General features: G+C 43.3%; 1 protein-coding gene across 2 annotated transcripts in view; it reads left to right on the top strand.

Annotated features, from left to right (window-relative positions):
- The window catches only part of mprip (myosin phosphatase Rho interacting protein), an 86,212-nt gene continuing 63,779 nt past the window's right edge, over positions 1-22,433 (top strand). For both annotated transcript variants that reach the window (XM_034707199.1, XM_034707201.1), the window contains exons 1-3: positions 1-920; positions 15,372-15,449; positions 19,424-19,489. In XM_034707199.1, the coding sequence (XP_034563090.1) occupies positions 798-920; positions 15,372-15,449; positions 19,424-19,489 (267 nt within the window). In that variant the 5' untranslated portion in view covers positions 1-797. The remainder of the gene's footprint in view (positions 921-15,371; positions 15,450-19,423; positions 19,490-22,433) is intronic.

Here is a 22,433-nt window from a genome sequence, read left to right as displayed (position 1 = left end):
TGTGTTCCTGAGTGTGTGCGTGCGTGTGTGTGTGTGTGTGTGTGTGTGTTGTGTCCGCTCCCCCTCGCTCCGTTTGGGAAGAAGAAAATAAAGGTCTCGCTGCTACCCAGGCTAGTTATGGACCCGAACCCGGAGTCCTCCTCCTGCCGCCTCTGACCGGCGCAGAGCTGCCCCCCCTGCACGCAGCGGGTCTACCACGGACCTCAGCACGGGACCGGCTCGGATTATCTGTTTATTTAAAGTTAAAGACCAGATCCAGGAGGAGCTAACAGGGCTAACGCGGCTAGCAGACAGAGCAGTGGATGAAGTTTGCATGGACTGACTCCTGGGACAGAGTCCTGCTGCCGGCCTGGGACCTTCACCTTCACATGGGGGTCTGTTGTGGACTCGGTCCCCCCGGAGCTGAAAGACAGTGACTGTGCATGCTTTGTTTTAGAGGCTCTTACATAGTTGATGTGGAAGCTAACAGGATATTAGCTCCTCTCTGAGTGCTTTGTGGAGCAGGCCATGGACTGATCCGCGTTCAGGTCTGACTGAGCCGCATTCAGGTCTGAGGACTGAGGGATGGGAGACCGGGTTTAATGGAACCAGCAAGGGGATCCAACCAAACACACAGAAGCAGCATTTCATCTGAACCTTGATTCTCCCTCTGGGTCACTTTTTTTTTTTACTGAAGATGTGTCGGAGTCCTGCAGCTTTTAACAAGTCCGGATAGAGAGACTGAGAAGAAACCAGGAGGATCAGATCTCCCCTGTCTTTAAAGTCCTGAAGAGAAGCTGGTATTAAAGAGGGGAACTATGTCTACTGCTAAAGAAAACCCCTGCAGGAAATTCCAGGCCAACTTCTTCAACAAGAGCAAATGTCAGAACTGCTTCAAGCCCCGAGAGCTGCATCTGCTCACGGACCAGGACCTGACCCAGGTACACATAACCCTAATGCACATCAGTACACTGCATGGTGATGTGGTCTCATGTAGACCCCTTATAGAAGTGTTTGAAGACACATGTTGGGATTTAGATTATGGCACTGCAGAGGTTAAACACCACCCAATGTTAGTTAAAGACCACAGTCTAAAGCAGGGGTTCCCAAAGTGTGGGTCGGGACCCTTGGGGGGTCGTGAGATGTCTTCAAGAATGTTTATTTTTTCTAAGTCATCTAAAAAAAGTACATTTGACTCATTCTAGTATAAAATCTGGACAGAAATACACGCTAACCTTGGAATAAAACCTTGAACATAGAACATGTCATCATTCTTCTGCCTTTCTTTTTACCAGAAGACTCCTAACCTGGGTGTAAAGTTAACTTTTTAACTCATCTGCCATTGGCTAGTGACCTCCAAAAATGTACTGGCCAAGAATATGTTTCACTGGCCAAATAAAAAAATCCTGCCTTATTTGATTTGAAATAATTACCTTGGAGGACAGAGCCTTCGCCATCACTACCCCAACTCTCTGAACACCCTCCCTCCAAACATCCTCAACTCTGACTCACTTCACTCATTTAAAAACCACCTCAAGACTCGCCTGTTCCTACAACACATAACCTCTACTCACACCCCACCTCTGTCCTGGTTCTGTTTTATTCATCTGCTTTTTTTTTTCATTTTAGTTTTATTATGATTTTTCTGTAAAGCGACTTTGAGTTCCAAGAAAACGCTATAGAAAACGTATCAATTATTATTATCATTATTATTATTATTATTATTATTATTATTATTGTTGTTAAAATAATTACCATATGTTTTTATTATGAAAATCCGACTTAAGCATCACTTAAAGCTGCTGTTGGTAGTCACAGAGTAAACATCTGTTCAGAGAGAGGGACTTCGAATGTCAACACTACCCCTCCCAACCAGATTTCCTCTTAGCCCCCCAACACAGATCGGCATGTGCAGGCTAAAGCCCAAGATCCACAGGATGCGTCGCGTTACGTTACGGCTGCGCCGCGCACGTCGCAGCAAATAGGTTCCCATTCAAGTCAATGCTCTAGAGTCCACAGGGCGCGCTGCGGCGCGTCTCAGCTCCGTCTCTGGAGCGTTCCGCCGCGCCGCTCTGCCAGAGATACGCGGGGAGTCTATTTTCGCCGCTCCCCGCGCCCAGCACGCGTCAATCGACACAGAAATGATCGAACTATCCCGGAAGTCAGGCACGAGGATCGTATGCAACATCCGCTCACTTTCAAAATAAACACCATGTGCAAACACAAGATTGTAAATTTCACCACTTCTTCAACATTACGTCATAACCTGTGGCATCGGGCCAGACGTCAGTCTCAAAAGATATCAGACACCATGGACGAGGAAAAGTTTATACTGTGTTGTTCTCGCGCGTTTTGGAGTTCTCGAGGGATCTTGAGTTTCCTGCTCCGGAGTGCGCGCCGCTCCAAACACGCATCCTATGGACCAGGGCGAAAGCCCCGGGACGGAGCAGAGCTGTGTCGCAGCCGTAACGCGGCGCACACGCATCCTGTGGACTCCCCAAGTAAGGCTAAGGTGATCCTTGAGCCTGGTGGGACAGCTCAGGGTGTTGTAACCCTTTTCTGTCCATGGTTATCTGTGGTGGCGGGAGGAGGAGGGAGGCAAAGGACTCAAGAGGTTACAGGATACTGTGGACCTAGGCACCAAAATAAATACATAAAGAAATAAGGAAGAAGAGAAAGTAGAGATAAGTAGAGAAATAAAGAGGTACATAAATAAAGATAATCGGCGTGTGCAGTCATGATCGTGCCTGACTCATAACCAATCAAGGGACGTAGTAGGAGCCGCCCCTTAACCAATCAGGACAGAGGATTGGAGATTAGCTATGATTGGTCCGTCATAACGGGAACAAGGGTAATAATAACATTGCTTTATATATAGGCATTGAAAAACACAGAGATTTCGCAATAGTCTTAAATGACTTCACTTACCAATGAGTACAGATGGGTATTATGACCTTTACTCCAAACCCAGCAGAAAAAAAGAACGTCTTTTACACCATTCCTACCAACAGCAGCTTAGAAGAACACAGTAATGTACAGATCAAATTGTATCATTGTTATTTTATTAGGTTATACTTCATTTGAAGGTGACTGCTGCATCATCGTGTATGCAAGGTTTTTAAGCTGTCACTGTGGCATTTTGACTTTTCATGAGCTCTAATACTTTCCAATTTCGCGTTCGTTGTGCCAACAACCAGTGGGGTTTGTTTCTGTTCACCCTTCGTGTGTTTGCAGCATTAAATCACTTTGAGGGACTGTGGCGGTCACAAGACGCTGGCACCTATATTTTAGGGGTCGTGGGCTGAAAGTTTGGGAACCCCTGGTCTAAAGAATATAGGGAGTCATAGGGAACAAATACCAGTACAGTGAGTATGTGATAATCAATGAGTTGTTAGTCTATCTGTATTATTATGAGATGAAACACTCGTATTCGACTCAGTGATACACTTTATCTTCTCCATGAGTCAGGAGGAGTGTCTGTATTTGATCCCAGCTGTGAGTGAGACACAGGATATCATCCAGTTCACTAGAATACATGTTGCTGCTGTTATCAGGGCGATGTTTAACTTATTAAACCCTTCTTCATCACTCTACATCCAGCATCAAAATGATTAAAATGTGACTGTTTAATCATATCTTTCACATGTGCACCAGCTCCAATTGAGTGTTTCTTAGCTCCCAGGTGTGTTGTTCTCACACCCGATAGTTTAAGGTCCCTTGATTGATGGACCACCATCCAGGAGAGTCTTTCCCCGAGCTGCTGGTCTTGTCTGCAAATGCTTGGAAAGCTGAAAATGATTATTGACTGAGGAACCAGCTCGTCTAGCTCACGGGAATGTTGGCTAGACGGCCTCAGCGTCCTCGTAGCTTGAGAATACCTGGCATGCTTGAGTATTTGTAATGTTTTCAGATGAGTTGGGTATTAACATTGAGCTCCAGAGACCGTTTGTGGTGTGGAGAAAGTTTGTGGTCTTTGTCGGTCTTCAGAAACAGACAGGTGAAAGTACTTCTCTTCTGCAGGACCGCTAATAAAACAAGAAGAAGACATTTGGCTGCCAGTATGTTGTCTTTGATTGTGTAACCTCCAGCTGTTGTTTATCTGCAGTTGTTTGTGTTTCGTGTGTACCTGAGGCAGGCCGGAGAACACTACAGTCACGTTTCCACCAGAACTAACAGGAACTTAAAGTCCAGCAGATACTTTTCAAGGGTCTGAATCATTTCTTCAATCAATCAGTCAGTCAGTCAGTCAGTCAGTCAGTCAGTCAGTCAGTCAGTCAGTCAGTCAGTCAGTCAGTCAGTCAGTCAATCTTTATTTGTATAGCGCCAAATCCCAACAAACGTTATCTCAAGACTCTTTTACAAACAGAGCAGGTCTAGACCACTCTATGTCAAATTATGAACAGAGACCCAACACCAAGACAAGATAAGACTCAGTCTGACCCCACCTTAATCCACCATGAGCATTGCACCTCACAGTATTTAGCTAGTTACAGCGGAGAGGACAAACTTCCTTTTAACAGGCAGAAACCTCGAGCAGAACCAGACTCATGTTAGACAGACATCTGCCTCGACCGAGTTGGGTCTGGAAAGAGGGATAGAGGAGAATAAGAGAGAGAGGGAGCGGTGATAGTGATGAGACGAGTAGTAGTAGCTGTTGCCGCTGGAGTCCAGAACGTCCGTATCAGCTGGAGTCTGGAAGGTCCACAGCAGGAGGACGTCTACGGCAGCTCAGAGGAACCTACGAGACAAGGGAGCTCAGGGACTCCAGAAAGGTCTATGGTTAGTAACTTTAATGGGACAGGGAGAGTTAAAGTAAGTGATGAGGGGGTTGGGGGGTTGAGGTAGGATCCCAGTGTGTCAGTGCACCAGGTTGTTCTGTTCTACGTTTCTCGTATTTGTATTGCCCATAAGAGGAAGTTAATTTTGCAGCAGAATCAAATAGAATGACAGAACACACACGGACAAAATCAAGGATAGAATCAGACTCATCTCAAATCAGATTAGACACTACACAGATGATACAATCCATAACATTAAGATGAGGTACTTTATCAGTCTGCTGCATGACTCAAAGTGGTTTATATTCAGTATCAGTGCTCAGTTTGACCCGGACCTCCTCAAGCACAGTGAGAAAAAGACAGGAAGCTTAACTGGTGCATGAAATTGATCATTGCAAGCTTTGAACCAATCAGAAATGTTAAGGGCGCTAAAGCCTGTTTTGTACTTCTGTGTTGGATTGACGGCGTAGCCTACGTGCATAGGTCTGCGTAGCTCCCGTGACTACGCACACCTCCTCCAAAATGTGCCTACGAGTTGAATCAATGTTCCTCCAGCCCAGAAGTCAGGGTGATCTGGTTTGTGAACACAGCCAGTAAAGTTAGGAGGACTCACTGAGAGGTGATGTGTGGGGGGGATGATGTGTGTATCATACACTCAGTGTATCTGCGTCATGCTCTGTGTGCCTGTCCTGTTCCCCTCATTCATTCATACTCTGATAACGTCCACGAACAGAGGCAGTGTTAGAAAGGAACACAACGTTATCAAAGCGCACAGCTCTGTCGCTCGTTCCGCCTCCTTGGATATGTTGTAAACATTACATGGTGACCTCAACGTCCTCTTCCTGTCATATCCGGCCTCCTGAAGTCCCCAGTCCACATCCAGCAGGGAAAACTTGGAGCTGGTGAGGGACACGTGTGACCAGGAAACTCTGTTAAATGTCCTGGAAATGCAGAAAGAAGTTCCAGGAGGTGTGAACAGGGTTGTAGGGAAGATAGAGGGAGCTCAGCTTGAGCAGGGGTTCCTAAAGTGTGGGTTAGGACTAGGGCTGAAACTCACAATTCTTTTTGGTGTTGACTAATCTATCCATTATTAGTCACGATTATTTGGCTCAAGTATTCTGGACTGCTTCAGTCCTATATATATTTAGGCTATATATATCATGTCTATGTTTATTAAATTAATAGTAATCTGCTTCAAAACAGACAAATTGGACGTATTTTTACAACTCCGAATGATCGATAGCATTAACAGGAACAGAAAAGAGACAAGTAAACGTCCGACACAAACGTCATAGTAACGTTAAGTATTTAAAGGAGACATATTACGCTCTTTTTCATCAAAATATATTGGTCTAAGATGTCCCCAAAACATGTCTTTAAAGTTTATGCTCAAAAAAACACTTTGAAATCAGATTTTGGTCTGCCTGAAAACCCCTCTTTTTCACCCCTGCTCAGAACAGTCTGTTTTCTGTGGCTGTGCCTTTAAATGAGAATGAGCTCTCTGACCACGCCCCCTCAGGAAGTGGATGTGCCCTCGGCTCTCCAGCACGTTGATCTAATGTTTACATGTTGGCTGAATATACACGGCTGCTCACAGACCCGCGTTACTTCAACCCTCTGAATCTGATCCAGAATCTGATCCTGACGGAGAGGCGCCTGCAGCAGGACCTTTCTGAAGGATTGGTCACAGATTTAGTGTTTCTTGTTGTTTTATTTGTCAGTATGTCGACGTGTGTCTTGGTACACAGCTACCAACATGTAGCTATGTGGCTATGCTAACTAGCGCTAGCACTTATCCATGAAAAATAAAAATCATCCACTAGATCTTCAAATCTGCAGACGTGGGGAGTAAAACCGACCTCTGCCAGAAAGGCAGCAGGACCTTTCTGAACCATTGGTCACAGATTTAGTGTTACTTGTTGTTTTATTTGTCAGTATGTAGATGTGTGTCTTGGTACACAGCTACGACATGTAGCTATGTGGCTATGCTAACTAGCGCTAGCTCTTATCCATGATAAATAAAAATCATCCACTAGATCTTCAAATCTGCAGACGTGGGGAGTAAAACCGACCTTTGTGTTTATTAAGACAGCCTACAACTAGCATGCCTCCCTCCTGAGCTCCTTGTTAGCACACATGTGTGCAGGGAATGAAAAACAGAGGAGGGGTTGAGTTGTATTTTATACAGTCTATGGGCTGAACAAGCTCCGAGCTCTGACTTCCTGTTACAGACCGGATATTGTTGTTACGTAACAAAAACACTGAAGTCTGAAACGGCTGGTTTCACACACATTTACAGAAAGGTGGAGAAATCAGAACAGGGGCAGAATGGACCAATGGAAAGTAAACAGTCCTTCAAAATGAAAGATGTATGAATTATAACTCATGAACTCACCTATTAGCTGTATTTGAAGACACCACGGCTCCAGGATGTCTGCGTTGAAGGTGTTGGTGCGTTGCCGTAGAGCTGCCATGGAGTGAGAGATGCACTTCACCTGTTTCTCTGCTTTGTTCTGGATCAAACTTTGGACATTCTGGGTCGTGTTTTTCGAGCCTCATCGTCTGTGCGTTCCGCCATAGTTCATGTGTTCTTCTTCTCTGGTTCTGTGCAGAATGTAAACAGTGGGAGCGATACTGCCCCCTGTACCTTTGGTTATGCACTGCAGCTACAAATGAACATGTACCGGCCGGCATTTGATTTTATCATACAACAATAACAATTATTTAACAACAACAATATGACGCGTCCACGCTCCTTTTCCACGACGATGGGTTTTTATAGTCGGCGTAATCGATTATGTCGACTAATCGTTACAGCCCTAGTTGGGCCCCCTTGGGGGGTCTCGAGACACAAATGGGGGGTCATGAGATGTCTGCAGGAATGTTTTTTTTTAAGTTATCTAAAAATAGTACATTTGACCCACTATAGTAAATATATTGACAAAAATAGTAGCTAACCTTGATATAAAACCTTGAAAATATAAAGTGTAATGAGTTTTCTGCCTTTCTTTGTTTCCAGATGACTCCTAAGTTTAGAGTTAGTGAACAGTGAATTATCTAAAGCATCAGTAGCAGCAGGTTCATTCATAACAGCACAGGAAACACACACACATGCTCATATAGGTAGGGTCATTTTCTACAGACCAGCTAAATGAAGACACATTAAATCACTTTGAGGGACAGTGGGGGTCATGAGTCTTTGGCACCTATATTTTGGGGTAGCAGGCTGAAAAGTTTGGGAACCCCTGATCTAAAGAAGCAGAGATAGAGCGGTGTAGATGACGCTCTCTGAGAGCCTGTTTCTCCCTCTTAGATCATTAGTTTAGTCTCTGTTGTGTCCTGTAATTGATCCCAGACTTGAGGCCCAGATGGGCTCTTGAACGCAGCTTTAGAGCCAAACAGCAACGTCAGCATCCTCCTCTTCTGCTGTGTGTGAGTGTGAGTGTGAGTGTGAGTGTGAGTGTGAGTGTGAGTGTGTGTGTGAGTGTGAGTGTGAGTGTGAGTGTGAGTGTGAGTGTGAGTGTGAGTGTGAGTGTGAGTGTGAGTGTGAGTGTGTGAGTGTGAGTGTGAGTGTGAGTGTGAGTGTGAGTGTGAGTGTGAGTGTGTGTGTGTGTGTTTGTGGGGGGGATACACGCACTCTCTGTCTGTAAAGTGCACACAGCTCCCTGCGTGTACTGCGTGTACTGCGTGTACTGAGTGTACTGAGTGTACTGAGTGTACTGCAGGTTAACCCTTGAGACTCCTGGGTGCAGATAGAGAGCTTAGTGTTACATCACATCCTCTAATCTCCCTGTGACCCGGCCCTCGCTCTCCGCTATGACGGAACCAGAGAGGCTTACTGAGTGATACTCCATCCGTCCTCACTCATCCCACCGCCCGCAGGCTGTTTCAGACCGTCTCCAGTCTGTCAGCTATCCAAACAGGCAGCGGGGAGCTCGTTGCACAAGCAGGTTTTGTAAGGACTGTGTGGACGCTGCTCAGACCAGTTACCTCCACTCACCGGGCCGTTACTGGCCCAAAGCTGTGTTATGTAAGCGCACATAAACAGTGTTAAAGTTGTGAGGTGAGGGTGAGGCTTTGTGAAATGTTCCAGTGTTCAGAAAGTGATACGGGCTGACTTACAGGAGATAAACTGTGTAACCCTGCGAGGTGAAAGCTCCTGTAAAGCTGCGTAATGCTGTTAAAACACCATGAATAGGCTGTTCAGCTGAGTGAATCTGAGCCCTAAATTAACGCTGTTCAGAACGCAGCTCTGAAACAGATAGCCCACATGGAAAAGTTGTGCAAAGAGAAGAGAGCTGGATGTCGGAAGGACAGTATCCAATATAAACAAAGTCTTTGTTCAGCAGAGCTGGAATAAAAGGTGGGCCGGGGGAGGGGCCGCCGCCGCCGCTGCTGCTGCTGGAGCCAGAAAACATTCACTTATTTCAATCAATGTGCTCCACACACAGGGTTCAGGTCCCTGCAAGTTGCAGGTCTGTTGTCACGGGTCACATGAACAGTGTGTCCCTGCAGAGACCTGGAGGAGTCGGCCTCACAGAAGTGATCAGGCCAGCAGGGAGAGGAGGAGGAGGAGGGAGGATTAGGTTTAAACATACGTGGGAGAGACGCACGGTGTGATGGGACTGGAGGAGGTACAGCAGGAGAGAGGAAGCGTGGGGTCAGGAAATCAGAGTTCAGTTTCCCTCCATGTGAGATGATGATGATCCATGGAGGAGTCAGACTTTACACAGGATATAGCTTTAACATAGAGCAAATGTTCCCACACACACCCTGACTGAAGGTAGAGAAAGATGCAGTGACTTCATGCTAAACTGAACCAACCTCAACCTCTAATGTTCCAACAGTCCATGTGTATGGAAGCAAATATTTACCAGAATTAAAATGAACAACCACATTTGAAAACTGAATCGCATTAACAGAAATGCTAATTCATTTTCCAAATATGGGTGCATTATGTTACTCATGAATAAAATAAATATTCACTGATCATATTTGCATTTTAATTTTAATCAAAAATCAACAATGTTAATTATGTCACACAATTAAAAGGAAAAAGAAAATGACTATAGAAGAAAAATATTATAATTCAAATTTAAAGGTGACATATTACGCTCTCTTTCATCAAAATATATAATGGTCTAAGAGGCCCCCAAACATGTCTTTAAAGTTTATGCTCAAAAAAACCACTTTGAAATAAGATTTTGGTCTGCCTGAAAAACCCTCTTCTTCAGCCCTCCTCAGAACACTCTGTTTTCTCTCTGACCGCGCCCCCTCAGGAAGTGGATGTGGACTCAGCTGTCCAGCACGTTGATCTAATGTTTACATGTTGGCTGAATATACACGGCTGCTCACAGACCCGCGTTACTTCAACCCTCTGAATCTGATCCAGAATCTGATCCTGACAGAGAGGCGCCTGCAGCAGGACCTTTCTGAACCATTGGTCACAGATTTAGTGTTTCTTGTTGTTTTATTTGTCAGTATGTAGACGTGTGTCTTGGTACACAGCTACGAACATGTAGCTATGTAGCTATGCTAACTAGCGCTAGCACTTTTCCATGGAAAATAAAAATCATCCACTAGATCTTCAAATCTGCAGACGTGGGGAGTAAAACCGACCTCTGTGTTTATTAAGACAGCCTACAACTAGCATGCCTCCCTCCTAAGCTCCTTGTTAGCACACATGTGTGCAGGGAATGAAAAACAGAGGAGGGATTCAGTATTATTTTATACAGTCTATGGGCTGAACAAGCTCTGAGCTCTGACTCCGTGACAGACCGGATATTGTTGTGACGTAACAAAAACACTGAAGTCTGAAACGGCTCGTTTCACACACATTTACAGAAAGGTGGAGAAATCAGAACAGGGGCAGAATGGATTCTTTTCATATTCGGGGGGTTTGTAGACATGCCAGGGACACAGATTTCAGGTAGAGAACCATTAAAAAGTCAATTTTGCATGATATGTCACCTTTAAAAGAAAAATGCATTCACAGAAATGTTTTTTAATTTTCAGAATGAAGACACATTTTTTTACTCAAAAATAAAATGAAAAAGCAATCCTTCCTTTGTCATTTTAATTTTCATGTTCAAGCTTCCACATTTTGTAACACTTGAAATGAAAGCTGAAAGCACATTGCTTTTTCGTTTTCAAATCTGACCCGCTAAATCTGTCACAATATTCAAACCAACTCCAAAATGAAATCACAGTGTGCACAGTGCAGAAAAGTGAGGTCAGACTTCACCTGGCAGACTGACCGTTTCTACACATCCTGTCATCAGTCAGGGGACGACCACACCAAAAAGGAAGGATGGCTTTTTTTAATTTTATTTTTGAGGAAAAAAAGCCAAATCACCTGAGAGTTTCACAACACGTCTCTGAGCTAGAGCTGGGCGAAATTACAAAATATGTTATCATGATCAAAACATTTAGTATCAGTCGATATCAATAATTATCACGATAAATATCAAATCATTATTCCAGTTTTCTTCCGTGTCACTGTTGCTTGATTCAGCTGTTTACATCCGCTCCGAACATCTTTAAGCCCCGCCTACCTCTCACCCTGCAACATCATTGGCTGTTCAATGCAGTCTTCTTCTTCTGTCTAATGTTGGGTGGCAACTAGCATTTAAGGCCTAGCACCCCCTTCCTTCCCAGTGGTTGGGGGATGTAATTACAGGTTTAATTATATTGAACTTTTAGCAAACATTTGTTATGTTTATATTGAGAAAAATCATATCATGATAATTATCGGTATAGAATTATGGCCCAGCACTACTCTGAGCTGAACTTTCTGTTTGTACACACTGTGTCAGAGTTCTGACATTCAACAGGCTGGTGGCTGGAGAATGAGGCGTCTGCACATTCTTATGAAGTACAGCACAGGCAGTAGCATGTGCTGTGCAGTCTGCTCATTATTTAACATGTGTCAGGACAGATGATGTGTTTCTGCTCTCTGCAGCAGCTGCTTCATGCTTCCTCCTCTCACACAGTCTGAACGTTTCTCCGTCCGTCTGCCTCCCTGCAGGACATCAGAGAGAAATCATTCGTCATCTTCTTCCTAATTAACAGGCCAAATTGATTTATCCGGGTCACGACACGCTCCCTTTCAAATGAATCTCTCAAAGGGTTCCAGCTCATCTAAACTGCCTTCACAGACACGTCCGTACAGGTTTAACACAGGCACATATAGATTTATGATGGGCATGCAGTGACATGGAGCAGTTTTAGAAGAGCAGACTAATAATCAGAGCCTTCCTTCCTTCCTCCGAGCAGAGATATTTCAGGTTTGTGTAAGAGGTGGAGGAGTGGTAGAGGAGCTGATCAGTTAAAGTAGAGAGACTGTCAATGTGAAGCATGGAGCAGCAGATCTACCCTACAGAGAGGCCGTTACAGGGCCGAGCATTCAAGGCTTCAAGTAGATCCTAAAATATAACTCCTGATTGTTAGAGTTTTATTTGTATAACACCAAATCACACAAACGTTCTCCTCAGACTCCTTCCAAACAGAGCAGGTCTAGACCGTACTCTATGTTCTATCATTAACTAAAGGTGTGAAAAAATATCTACACAGCAATATATCATGATACTTTGACCTGATATAATATCGATATTTCAACTCTTAAAGCTGGGGTTGGTAGTCAGATTTAGATCCACTTCTTGTTATACTGGTTAAAATGATCTTTATGTCCTGATGGTAATCAATACATAATGTGTTCTTAAAAAAGAGGGGAAAAAAGCTGCTATCTACAGCCGGAGTAAACCTGGGAAAACAACAACCAATCAGCGTTTTTTGGGTCCCCAAATTTTAAACCATTCAAATCCCGTTCTGCCCGCCTCCTGCGCGTACATTTCCCCTGCGTGCACTTCGAGTCCCCGTCTCCTGCCTCTGCTTCCCCTGACTCTACTGACTGCCCCTCTCGCTCGACCTCGGGCCTGTCCCCTCTGACCCGATGAGGTGCTTTGCTCAGGACTGTAGTCCGGATAAAAGAATTAATGACATTTACTAAGTCCTACAGAAAATGTAGATGTTGTAGCGTCCGTCCGGACGCTGTAGTGATGACGAGCCGATTCGTGAACACGTTGATCTTTAATAACCGGTCACTGTCGGCCGTTACCACGCCAACCAACAAAACAACAATCAATGTTTGAATGAATGAAGAACTTCTCCTCTTGTCTCTCCTCTCTCCAGCTCACACACTCTACACCTCTCCTGATGCCTTCACTGACTGTCAACACTGTAGGAATAAGAACATCTACACTGAACACGTTTAACAAACAGTAGATCTGTTACAGTGTTATATATGTGTTATAACTTTTCTCCTGATATCGTGTCACCAGTACAACTGGATAATGCTAGCATGACAGTTGTGAGTACTAACAGCAGTCATGTTTGTTTGTGTTTTTAACTTTCACTATGAGAATGACCGGTTTTGAATCAGTCACCATCATATGGTCGCAAGTCAGCGGCGCTCGTGCATGTGAGCGGGGGGGGGGGGGGGGGGGGGGGGGCGTCATTTCGGAGGAGCTCCAAGGGAGGAGGGGAGGGGTTAGACGGAGTCATGAGGAAATGCTACATTCAAATTCATGCTAGTTTTCCGAGACTACCAACCCTAGCTTTAATAACGATATTTTTGTAAAAATCAAAAATAATATTTTAGCCGAGTTAGAACTAAAATACGACTATATAACAATTAAGTGGAAAAGTTGTTTTCAATCAAATAGTTTTGACTTAATTTGTCCTTTACATTTTGAGTCATATTGTGTGATTTACATAAACACCATCCCTATTTTTTTCTTCATTAACTGTGTAGAATATATCAATATATCACAATATTGTGATATCGTGATAAATCGGTATACTATCGTAACGTGACCCAAGTATCGTGATGCGTATCGTATCGTGAGGTTCTTGCCAATACTCATCTCTATTATTAACAAAGACCCAACATCAAGACCGGATCAGATCCAGTCCCATCTTCCAGACAGGACTCAGTCTGATCTCATCTTAATCCACCATGAGCAGAGCACTTTGCAGCATTTAGCAAGTTACAGTGGCAAGGACAAACTTCCTTTAACAGGCAGAAACCTCCAGCAGGACCAGACTCATGTTAGACACACATCTGCTGAGACCGTGTTGGAGAGAGGGATAGAGGGAGATTAGCTTAGATTAGATTGGAAAATCTTTATTGTCCCCAAGGGGCAATTTGTGTTGCAACAGTAGTCCACACATCCTATACATACAAGCAATACACAAGTCAAGTCAAGTCAAGTCATCTTTATTTATATAGCACATTTAAAACAACCAGTGTTGGCCAAAGTGCTTTACAAGGTAAAAAGTAAAACACACAACAACAAACACATGTTCACAAATCAATTCAAGTACGTATCCATATAACTTAACCCCCGTGGATGACATCATTCTTCCTGTGCATGAGACCAAGGTAAGGTCCTACAGCTTGTTTAAAAGCCCAACAGCTGAGGCACAAATGATCTAAGGTATCTGTTAGATCTGGCCCTCCTAGTATATGTGAACCTCATCCCTGTTGGCAAAAGTCTAAACTCTGAATAAAGGGGGTAGTGAGGGTCTTCAAGGATGGCCTTTGCCTTCTGAGTGGCTCTCACTTGGTAAAGATGGTCAAGATTATTAAGATCAGCACCAACGATCTTTGGGCAGACTGTGACAATGTAATCTAACCTGTTTTTGTTAAATGCTGAGGTTACCAAACCAAGAGGTCATTGTAAAAGTTAAAACAGACTCAATAAAAGATGAATACAATATTTTTAAAAGTGATCTGTCAACATTAAAACTCCTCAGCTTCCTCAAGAAACAAGAGTCTCTGATTGGCCTTTTTTGCAAATGGCATCAGTGTTTGCCATTAAGAGAGAGAGAGATGACAGTGGTGAGACGGATAGTAGTAGTTGCAGCAGCTGGAGTCTGGCACGTCCACAGCATCAGGCTGTCATTATGACTATACACAAGAAGTGTGTTCTTTATGAAACAAACACTGTAAAATATGACACTGTAGTAACCAGTGAGTGAAACTGGTCCTGAGAATTATTGCACATGAAGTTTTTTGTATTTTTCTTTGTGCAGGTGAAAGTTTTGTACCCCTCGCTCCTCTCTGAGCTCTAACAGATTGAATGGTTGAGAGTTATTTAAAGATATCTGAGTCAACAACACAAACACAAAGAGTGTGAGGTGTGGTTTCAGTCAGCAGCGTGTCTGTCGCAGGTCTCACACTTTAAAGAGCCGACCTGCTGCTCTGTGTTTATGTGTTTCCACGGCTTTTGAACTTTCTGCCGCTGCTGGTCTGAGGTGGTTTGTGGTCAAACCGGTCCAGAATGTGAACCAGGAGCGTGTGTGTGGTTGTCCATGTGTATTTTGTGAGTGTGGTGAACCAGTCAGTCATCAAACAGCTGATCGCAGCACGGCGCTCACTCACTGACTGAGAACAGGGGCAACATCTGGACCCCAAAAGGCTTCACCCTCTCTCTCTCTCTCTGTCATGTGTTTACCTCCCCTCTCTCTCTCCCCTCCCCCTCAGCTCACACACTCTCCCAGTTTTAATGATTACCTAAATTGCTCTTTTTTCTCTCTCTCTCTCTTTTACAGGCTAAACCTATTTATGGCGGATGGCTGTGTTTGGCCCCCGAGGGAACTGACTTTGACAACCCGATGCAGAGATCCCGGGTAAGAGCGTGCATCACAGGCCTGAGAGTGTGTTCATGGAGTGCCTGTACTCTAGGTTAGGATCGATGCTTTCACAGGTTTCAAACAGTCAGACCTCAGTCACTTTGAGAGCTCTGATACACTGTGGAACGACAGATCAGCGGCTGTTTCAACCTGAAGCTGAGGAGAGAAGAGGCTGTCTTATTTGTGATACTTTAGAACCATAGCCTCTGTTAGTTTATATTTGATAGGGTGTAAAAGTACTGAAGCTTATGACCCAACAGATCTACAGTCGGTCATGTTTTCATCCAGAGCTGCTGAGAGTGAAGGAGGAGAGCGAGTGGCACTCATAAAAACCACGTCATGAAACAAACAAAGGCGTTATTTTCTGTTATCCTCCATAAAAATTGATAAACACCTCCACACCTCCACACAAACCTTCAGAAAGGTGCTACATTTAGTTTGTCTGTAGGTTGTTTTCACACTTCTTCCTGTATTCTCTCCATCACACATGAAGATCTCACAAAATATCTGCACGACACAAAGGTTGGCAAATACTGACCTTTTGTAAAATCTTCTTAAAGCCTCTGGGAACGTGACTTTGAATATTTAAAATTCATACAGAATATCAAAATGTAATGTGTAATCAAGCTTCAACAAGAATCTGAGTGAAAATAAACATCCATAACTCTGAACAAACTCTGTTCAAAAACAGCTTCTTTTACAGGTCAGTGCATTTCTGAGGACTGTGTGGGCGTGGCCTAACTCTTTGATTGACAGGTCAAGAGAGAGTTCACAGCCTGCATGTTTGAGCCGTCTGACTCTGAATTTAAAGACATCAAAACTCCAGAACCTGAAAATGATTCATTTACAATGGTCTCTGAGTGCTGAGTCACAACATACGTATTTAGTTCATCACTTTTATCACGACTTAGTCTCCACGTTCATGTGACACCCGGAGCAGAGGAGGCTGAAGTGCAGGAAGGCAGAGCTCGGCTCTGAGTGTCAGATGGAGCTGTTTGCCTAAACTCTGAGCTGTTCGGGGAAAGTTAGTGGATCATATGCAGAGTTTCCCCAAATCTACCACAGTTGGAAAATAGAAGAATGACACAAGCTGTCATCTTCAGCAATGGATGTGCAGACAGGGACACACAAGCACAGCGGTGCAAAGAGCAGAGAGACAGCTATACAGACAGATTACAGACAGTACGTGATTAGCAAACAAGCTAACAGCTAAGGAGAAGCAGAGAGGAGTTCACTCTGACGTCAGGAGACGGTCTGAGCAGGAGAGGAGTTTAGTTGAACATGTGTGGGCGTGGCTTACTGTTTTATTTATGATTGGTTAGATATTTCATAATAAATATCCAATTCAACCCCGCCCACTTTAACCTAGTGTCAGAACGTTATCAAAAACTTGTGATAACGTTTAAAAATGGATTAAAGTTCAGTTCTAATATTTGTGTATATATAATAGTATGGTCATGTGACTATAAATATCATAGGTAGAATGATTTAGTTGGTTTGAGTTAGCAGAGGCTTTAACATCTTATAAACATTCTGTCCAAGCACAGTTTGAAATGTTCAGCCCAAGAGTTGAGCGTTTGTGATACAGGGATCAATTCATGAATCAAATCTTGTATTGTGATTGTTCCTCTGAGGTTAAAGCTCAAATAACCCTCCAATCAGCCCTGAGGGAAGGGTCTAAACTCAGTGCGAGTGTGACCCACCCCTGAGAAGTGACTCATGTGAAGATCCCAGGTTGAAGCAGTTTAGTCAGTCAAACCTGCACTTTAGTTTTCAGATCATGCTTTCATGGTTTTTAATGTTTGTATTGTTTTTTGCTTCAAAATAAGATGTCCTCATATCTAATAAAAACACAGAGATAAGAATGTATGTTAAAAGCAGAGCAGAAGAAGAGAGGAAATACAAACCAGACACAAACATCACCAGGATGCTCCATGAGCTTTAAGGTCGAGGATGCACTCTGTGGACGCACTGCACCTTTAAGGAAAACATGCAAAGGATCAAATCTTTACTAAAACATGTTTACTATGATCAGAGCTACATAAACAACATGACGCTCATGTAAGCTGAAGAGGGAGTGAATGAGCAGTGTTAACTTTGGCGGCTATTTAAGATTTAGTCTTCATCACATTTGAGTCTTTTCTGCCCTTTAGAGTTTGAGTCTAGTTTTAGTCGAAGGAAACTCAAAACATGAGTCTTTGATTTTCCCCAGAACATTTTCACTCTTTAAATAATTCATGTAGTCGATCAGATATCGATATCAGGGTTATACCAAGTGTTAAAATCGTCAACATTTCACTCCTTTAACACTGTTGTGTAATATCTGAAGTGAAATAATTCAGCCCGTCACTGTGACTGTATTTTGATTCTCTTAATAAAAAAAAAAATGCCATGAAAGGACTGTATTGCACATTTACGATGGTCCTTGAATGCACCTGCAGTGACAGGAGCACTGGACAGACAGTCAGTTCACGGCACTCTGAAATGCATCTGTATCTCTCAACAAGGAGTTGATCCAAACTTAATACATGTGTCTGATGTTTCACCAAACTGGATTAAATCAAGCTGTAGGAGCTTTTTACGGTAATAGCGGCAAGAGGGTCAAACATCAAATATTAAACAGACGTCCCCCGGTTGTGTCTTTGTCACTAACGCACACCGGGGGTAAAATCCTCACTGAAGATGAGACAGATGCATGGAGGTGAGGAGAGCTGGTTCATAAAGCACACCTGCTGCAGGTAGAGACCAAGCTAACACTGAGCCCCTCAGATAATAACTCAGCCTGTCACAGGAAGTCATCACGCCATCTTTAAAGGTGACATATCATGCAAAATTGACTTTTTAATGGTTCTCTACCTGAAATATGTGTCCCTGTCTACAAACCCCCCGAGAATGAAAAGAATCCATTCTGCCCCTGTTCTGATTTCTCCACCTTTCTGTAAATGTGTGTGAAACGAGCCGTTTCAGACTTCAGTGTTTTTGTTACGTAACAACAATATCCGGTCTGTCACGGAGTCAGAGCTCGGAGCTTGTTCAGCCCATAGACTGTATAAAATAATACTGAATCCCTCCTCCGTTTTTCATTCCCTGCACACATGTGTGCTAACAAGGAGCTTAGGAGGGAGGCATGCTAGTTGTAGGCTGTCTTACTAAACACAAAGGTCGGTTTTACTCCCCACGTCTGCAGATTTGAAGATATAGTGGATGATTTTTATTTATCATGGATAAGTGCTAGCGCTAGTTAGCATAGCCACATAGCTACATGTTCGTAGCTGTGTACCAAGACACACGTCGACATACTGACAAATAAAACAACAAGAAACACTAAATCTATGACCAATCCTTCAGAAAGGTCCTGCTGCAGGCGCCTCTCCGTCAGGATCAGATTCAGAGGGTTGAAGTAACGTGATCTCTGAGCAGCCGTGTATATTCAGCCAACATGTAAACATTAGATCAACGTGCTGGAGAGCCGAGGCACATCCACTTCCTGAGGGGGCGTGGTCAGAGGGAAAACAGAGTGTTCTGATGAGGAATGAAGAAGAGGACTTTTCAGGCAGACCAAAATCTGATTTCAAAGTGTTTTTTTGAGCATAAACTTTAAAGACATGTTTTGGGGACCTCTTAGACCAATATATGTTGATGAAAAAAGCGTGATATGTCCCCTTTAAAGACGCACAGCGAGGGAAACATGGATTCTTAATGTCCGGCTGTCTGCCACTAATGTTTTCGTCTCGACATCATCTCGTCAACAAAATGAAAACATATTTCTGTCAGAGTTTTTATTATCAGTCATGAACTTTATCTCGTCACAGTCTCATTTTCGTCATGAAAATAAGTCATTGACGAACATTTATTGTAATAATTCTGGTTAAGGAAATGAACTCTGTGAATGAGTATCTCCATGTCTGATTTGTTGAACTGTCACAGGATGACTTTTCCTCCCTGATGATGACGTTTGTTTCTCCTGACAGAAATGGCAGAGGAGATTCTTCGTGTTGTACGAACACGGCTGTCTGCGCTTCGCTCTGGATGAGTCGGTAAGTCATGCACCTGTCTCCTCTTCACTGCAAACACTGAACCTAAAGCTTTACGGACTTTTAGAGTCTCCATTAAAACATTCAAAATGATCAGAACAGCATCACACTGCCTCTGGTTTCAGGCTCTATTCCTACCACTGAGTAAAGCATCGTTTGCATCCATGTTTGCTGTGTCATACTTTGGCTCTTCTCTTCCTCTACTCCGCTGTAAACTCATGTGCAGGTTTAACATGAGGTAGAGGAGGGTTGTTACACTGACTCTGTGCAACTATGTTTGCACCTTTGTGTGCGTTTTGACTGGTCTGGTCTGAGGAGGACTTGTTGGAGATCACATTGATCATGGTTAAGTTTTTAATCAGTTATGACCTTTCGAGGCTGTTCCCAGGACTGTGGAGTAATGAAAATACTGCCGGCTTATCTCCCAAGAGTTAAAAAAAACAAATGTCAGCAGAGTTTCCAAAGTGTTGAAACTTTCACTCCTCGTTCACAGAAAGGTCAGCAGGAGCTGTCTGACTGATTCAAAGTGAGGCGCTGCAGAGATGCCATGTTGGAACATGTGTGTAATATCACATGTGTAGATGCTGTTAACCCCTTCATGTTCAAATGTTTACATCAAACCTGCATGCACATGAAGGCTGCCATTAGTCACCTGAGCAGTTCTTGCCTGTTATGGCCCTGTCTCCCCATGACTATTTAGCCAGCGTATGCCGGCGTATAAAGAAATTGGCGAGTACGCTGGTGTACGTCACATAAGTTCTAGGTAAGTTTGTATAAGTTAAGACCACGCTGGTATACATCGTAGTACGGTGAGTATGCAGTGTATGGATCATACGTCCGGCATACGCCTGCCATAAGTTGAAGGTGCATTCTGCGATGGTTGACACACGTTCACACACGTAGAGCTGTGTGTCTGCGTGTGTGTGAGTGTGAGAAGCCTTGGAGCCCTCACTCTGTCAAACAGCAGAGCCTCTGAAACAGAAGCTGAAGCCAGCATGTCAGAGTCTGCTGGTGTTCAATGATAAAGCTGCTGTTGTTGAATTCAATGAAGTTCAAAATGTGACGTTTTAGAAAGCACTGCAGTCAATAAGTGTAACTTGTTGTAAAGAGCAGAGGCTGTGTTCCTGCTGGTTTCACTCCTCTGACACTCTCCACGCCTCATCATGTTCTTACAAAGAGAGACAAAGAGTTTTTAATAACACACACCTTTTTGAATCACCAATGAAGACCAGCTCATTTCAACACGTAGACATCAGGGCACTGGTGGTCTAGCGGTCTAAGCGGCCCACATACAGAGTAGGGCTGAACGATTTTGGAAAATAATCTAATTGCGATTATTTTCCTTAATATTGCGATTGCGATTTAATATGCGATTATTTTTTAGGGTCCTCTCCATGTATTTTTTAACAAACACAAGCAATAAATCAATCTGTATAATAATAAACAATATCAGATTGAATTGTTCTTTCTTATAGGCTAGACTTCTGTTAAGATAAAAGCAAATGAAGAATGAATTAATATGAAAGCAGTTTATTTATCTACTTCAATTACAGTTGTGAACTTACTAAATACTTTGACTTGCCGTCTTGTAAGTGTTGAACACAAAACACAAGTGTTTGAAGTTTAAAGCATGTTTGGATGTGAATCAGCAGACTGCTCACAGAGGAGACGCTCAGCTTGGGGCTGTGGCTCAGTGACAGGTCTCTTTTTTTCTCCACTGCCGGACTGATTCTGACCCGGTTGTGCTCCTGGCTGACACCTGACCACGTAAACATGCTATTTTTTCCTCAATAAGAACGAGTAGACAGAAAACTGGACACTGTGAGTCTAAAATATGAATCTGTTCAGTTGTCCTGTTGCAGTAAATCCACATGTTGTCTGGGTCTTCACTGACTCTGTGTCTGCAGAGATTATTTAGAAGCCTGTTCCACATGTTGATATTCAGAGTGTTGATTGTTTTGTATGCCTTAATATGATTGGTTCTTCTGCTGAGGCCATTTTCAAAGATGTCAACAACAAAACAACAAATCCAAACTTAGCGTGGCTGAAGTTGTTTTCTTCATCCCCCGCTCACACGTGTCTCGTTCTTCGGAGATTTTTGGCCGTCGGCAAATCAGCTGAAAGGTGCATTACAGCCACCTACTGCATGCATGTCACATAAGGTTGCATCTGTGTACATGAAACCTTTTTTTTTTATTTAATCGCAGCCTTTGCGATTTGAAAATTGCATTCTATTACATCACATGTCGGTTTGAATTCGATGAATCATTCAGCCCTACTGCAGAGGCTACAGTCCTCATCACAGGGGTCGCCGGTTCGATTCCCGGCCGGTCGACCATTTCCTGCATGTCTTCCCCCACTCTCTACTCCTCATATTTCCTGTCTCTCTCCAGCTGTCCTATTAAATAAAGGCAAAAAATATAACTGAAAAAAAACAAAAACAATAAAGAAAACGTATACATCGTCATTAACGAGTGGCAGACTTTCTATACACTTCATCTGTGTTATTACACTGCAGTGCCCTTTGCACAAGTGGACTATAGTTGGGCATAAGTTATGAATGTTGTGTGTTTATGCCCAACATTGAAAAAAACATGGATTATTCAGTGTAAGTCAGCGTTTTAGAGGGATTTTGATACGTCAGGATAACTCTGGCTAAAGCGTGGAGGTGTGACAGGACCATATATGATGTTAAATGATAAATGAGGTGTATGTTTTTGAGCTGATAGTTTGAGTTCTAGGTCTCAGCTGGTATCTTAACATTAACTACAGATCCATACTCTGATACCTATCAAGTATTCATTTATTGATTACTTATTATGATATATTGATGCCAGATTAGACTATCTCTCCCTGCTTCTCTCAGTTTTCAGTCCTCCTCTGTCAATGCTCTGCCAGGTCAGCTCTGTTTCCTTGCTCCCCTGTGTCGTCATTACTGTGGAGCTCA

The sequence above is a fragment of the Notolabrus celidotus genome, chromosome 18 (genome assembly GCF_009762535.1).
Source record: "Notolabrus celidotus isolate fNotCel1 chromosome 18, fNotCel1.pri, whole genome shotgun sequence".
NCBI classification, from domain to species: Eukaryota; Metazoa; Chordata; class Actinopteri; order Labriformes; family Labridae; genus Notolabrus; species Notolabrus celidotus.
The sequence above is the reverse complement of the archived record's forward strand: the minus strand, read 5'-3'. Positions and strand labels throughout refer to the sequence as shown.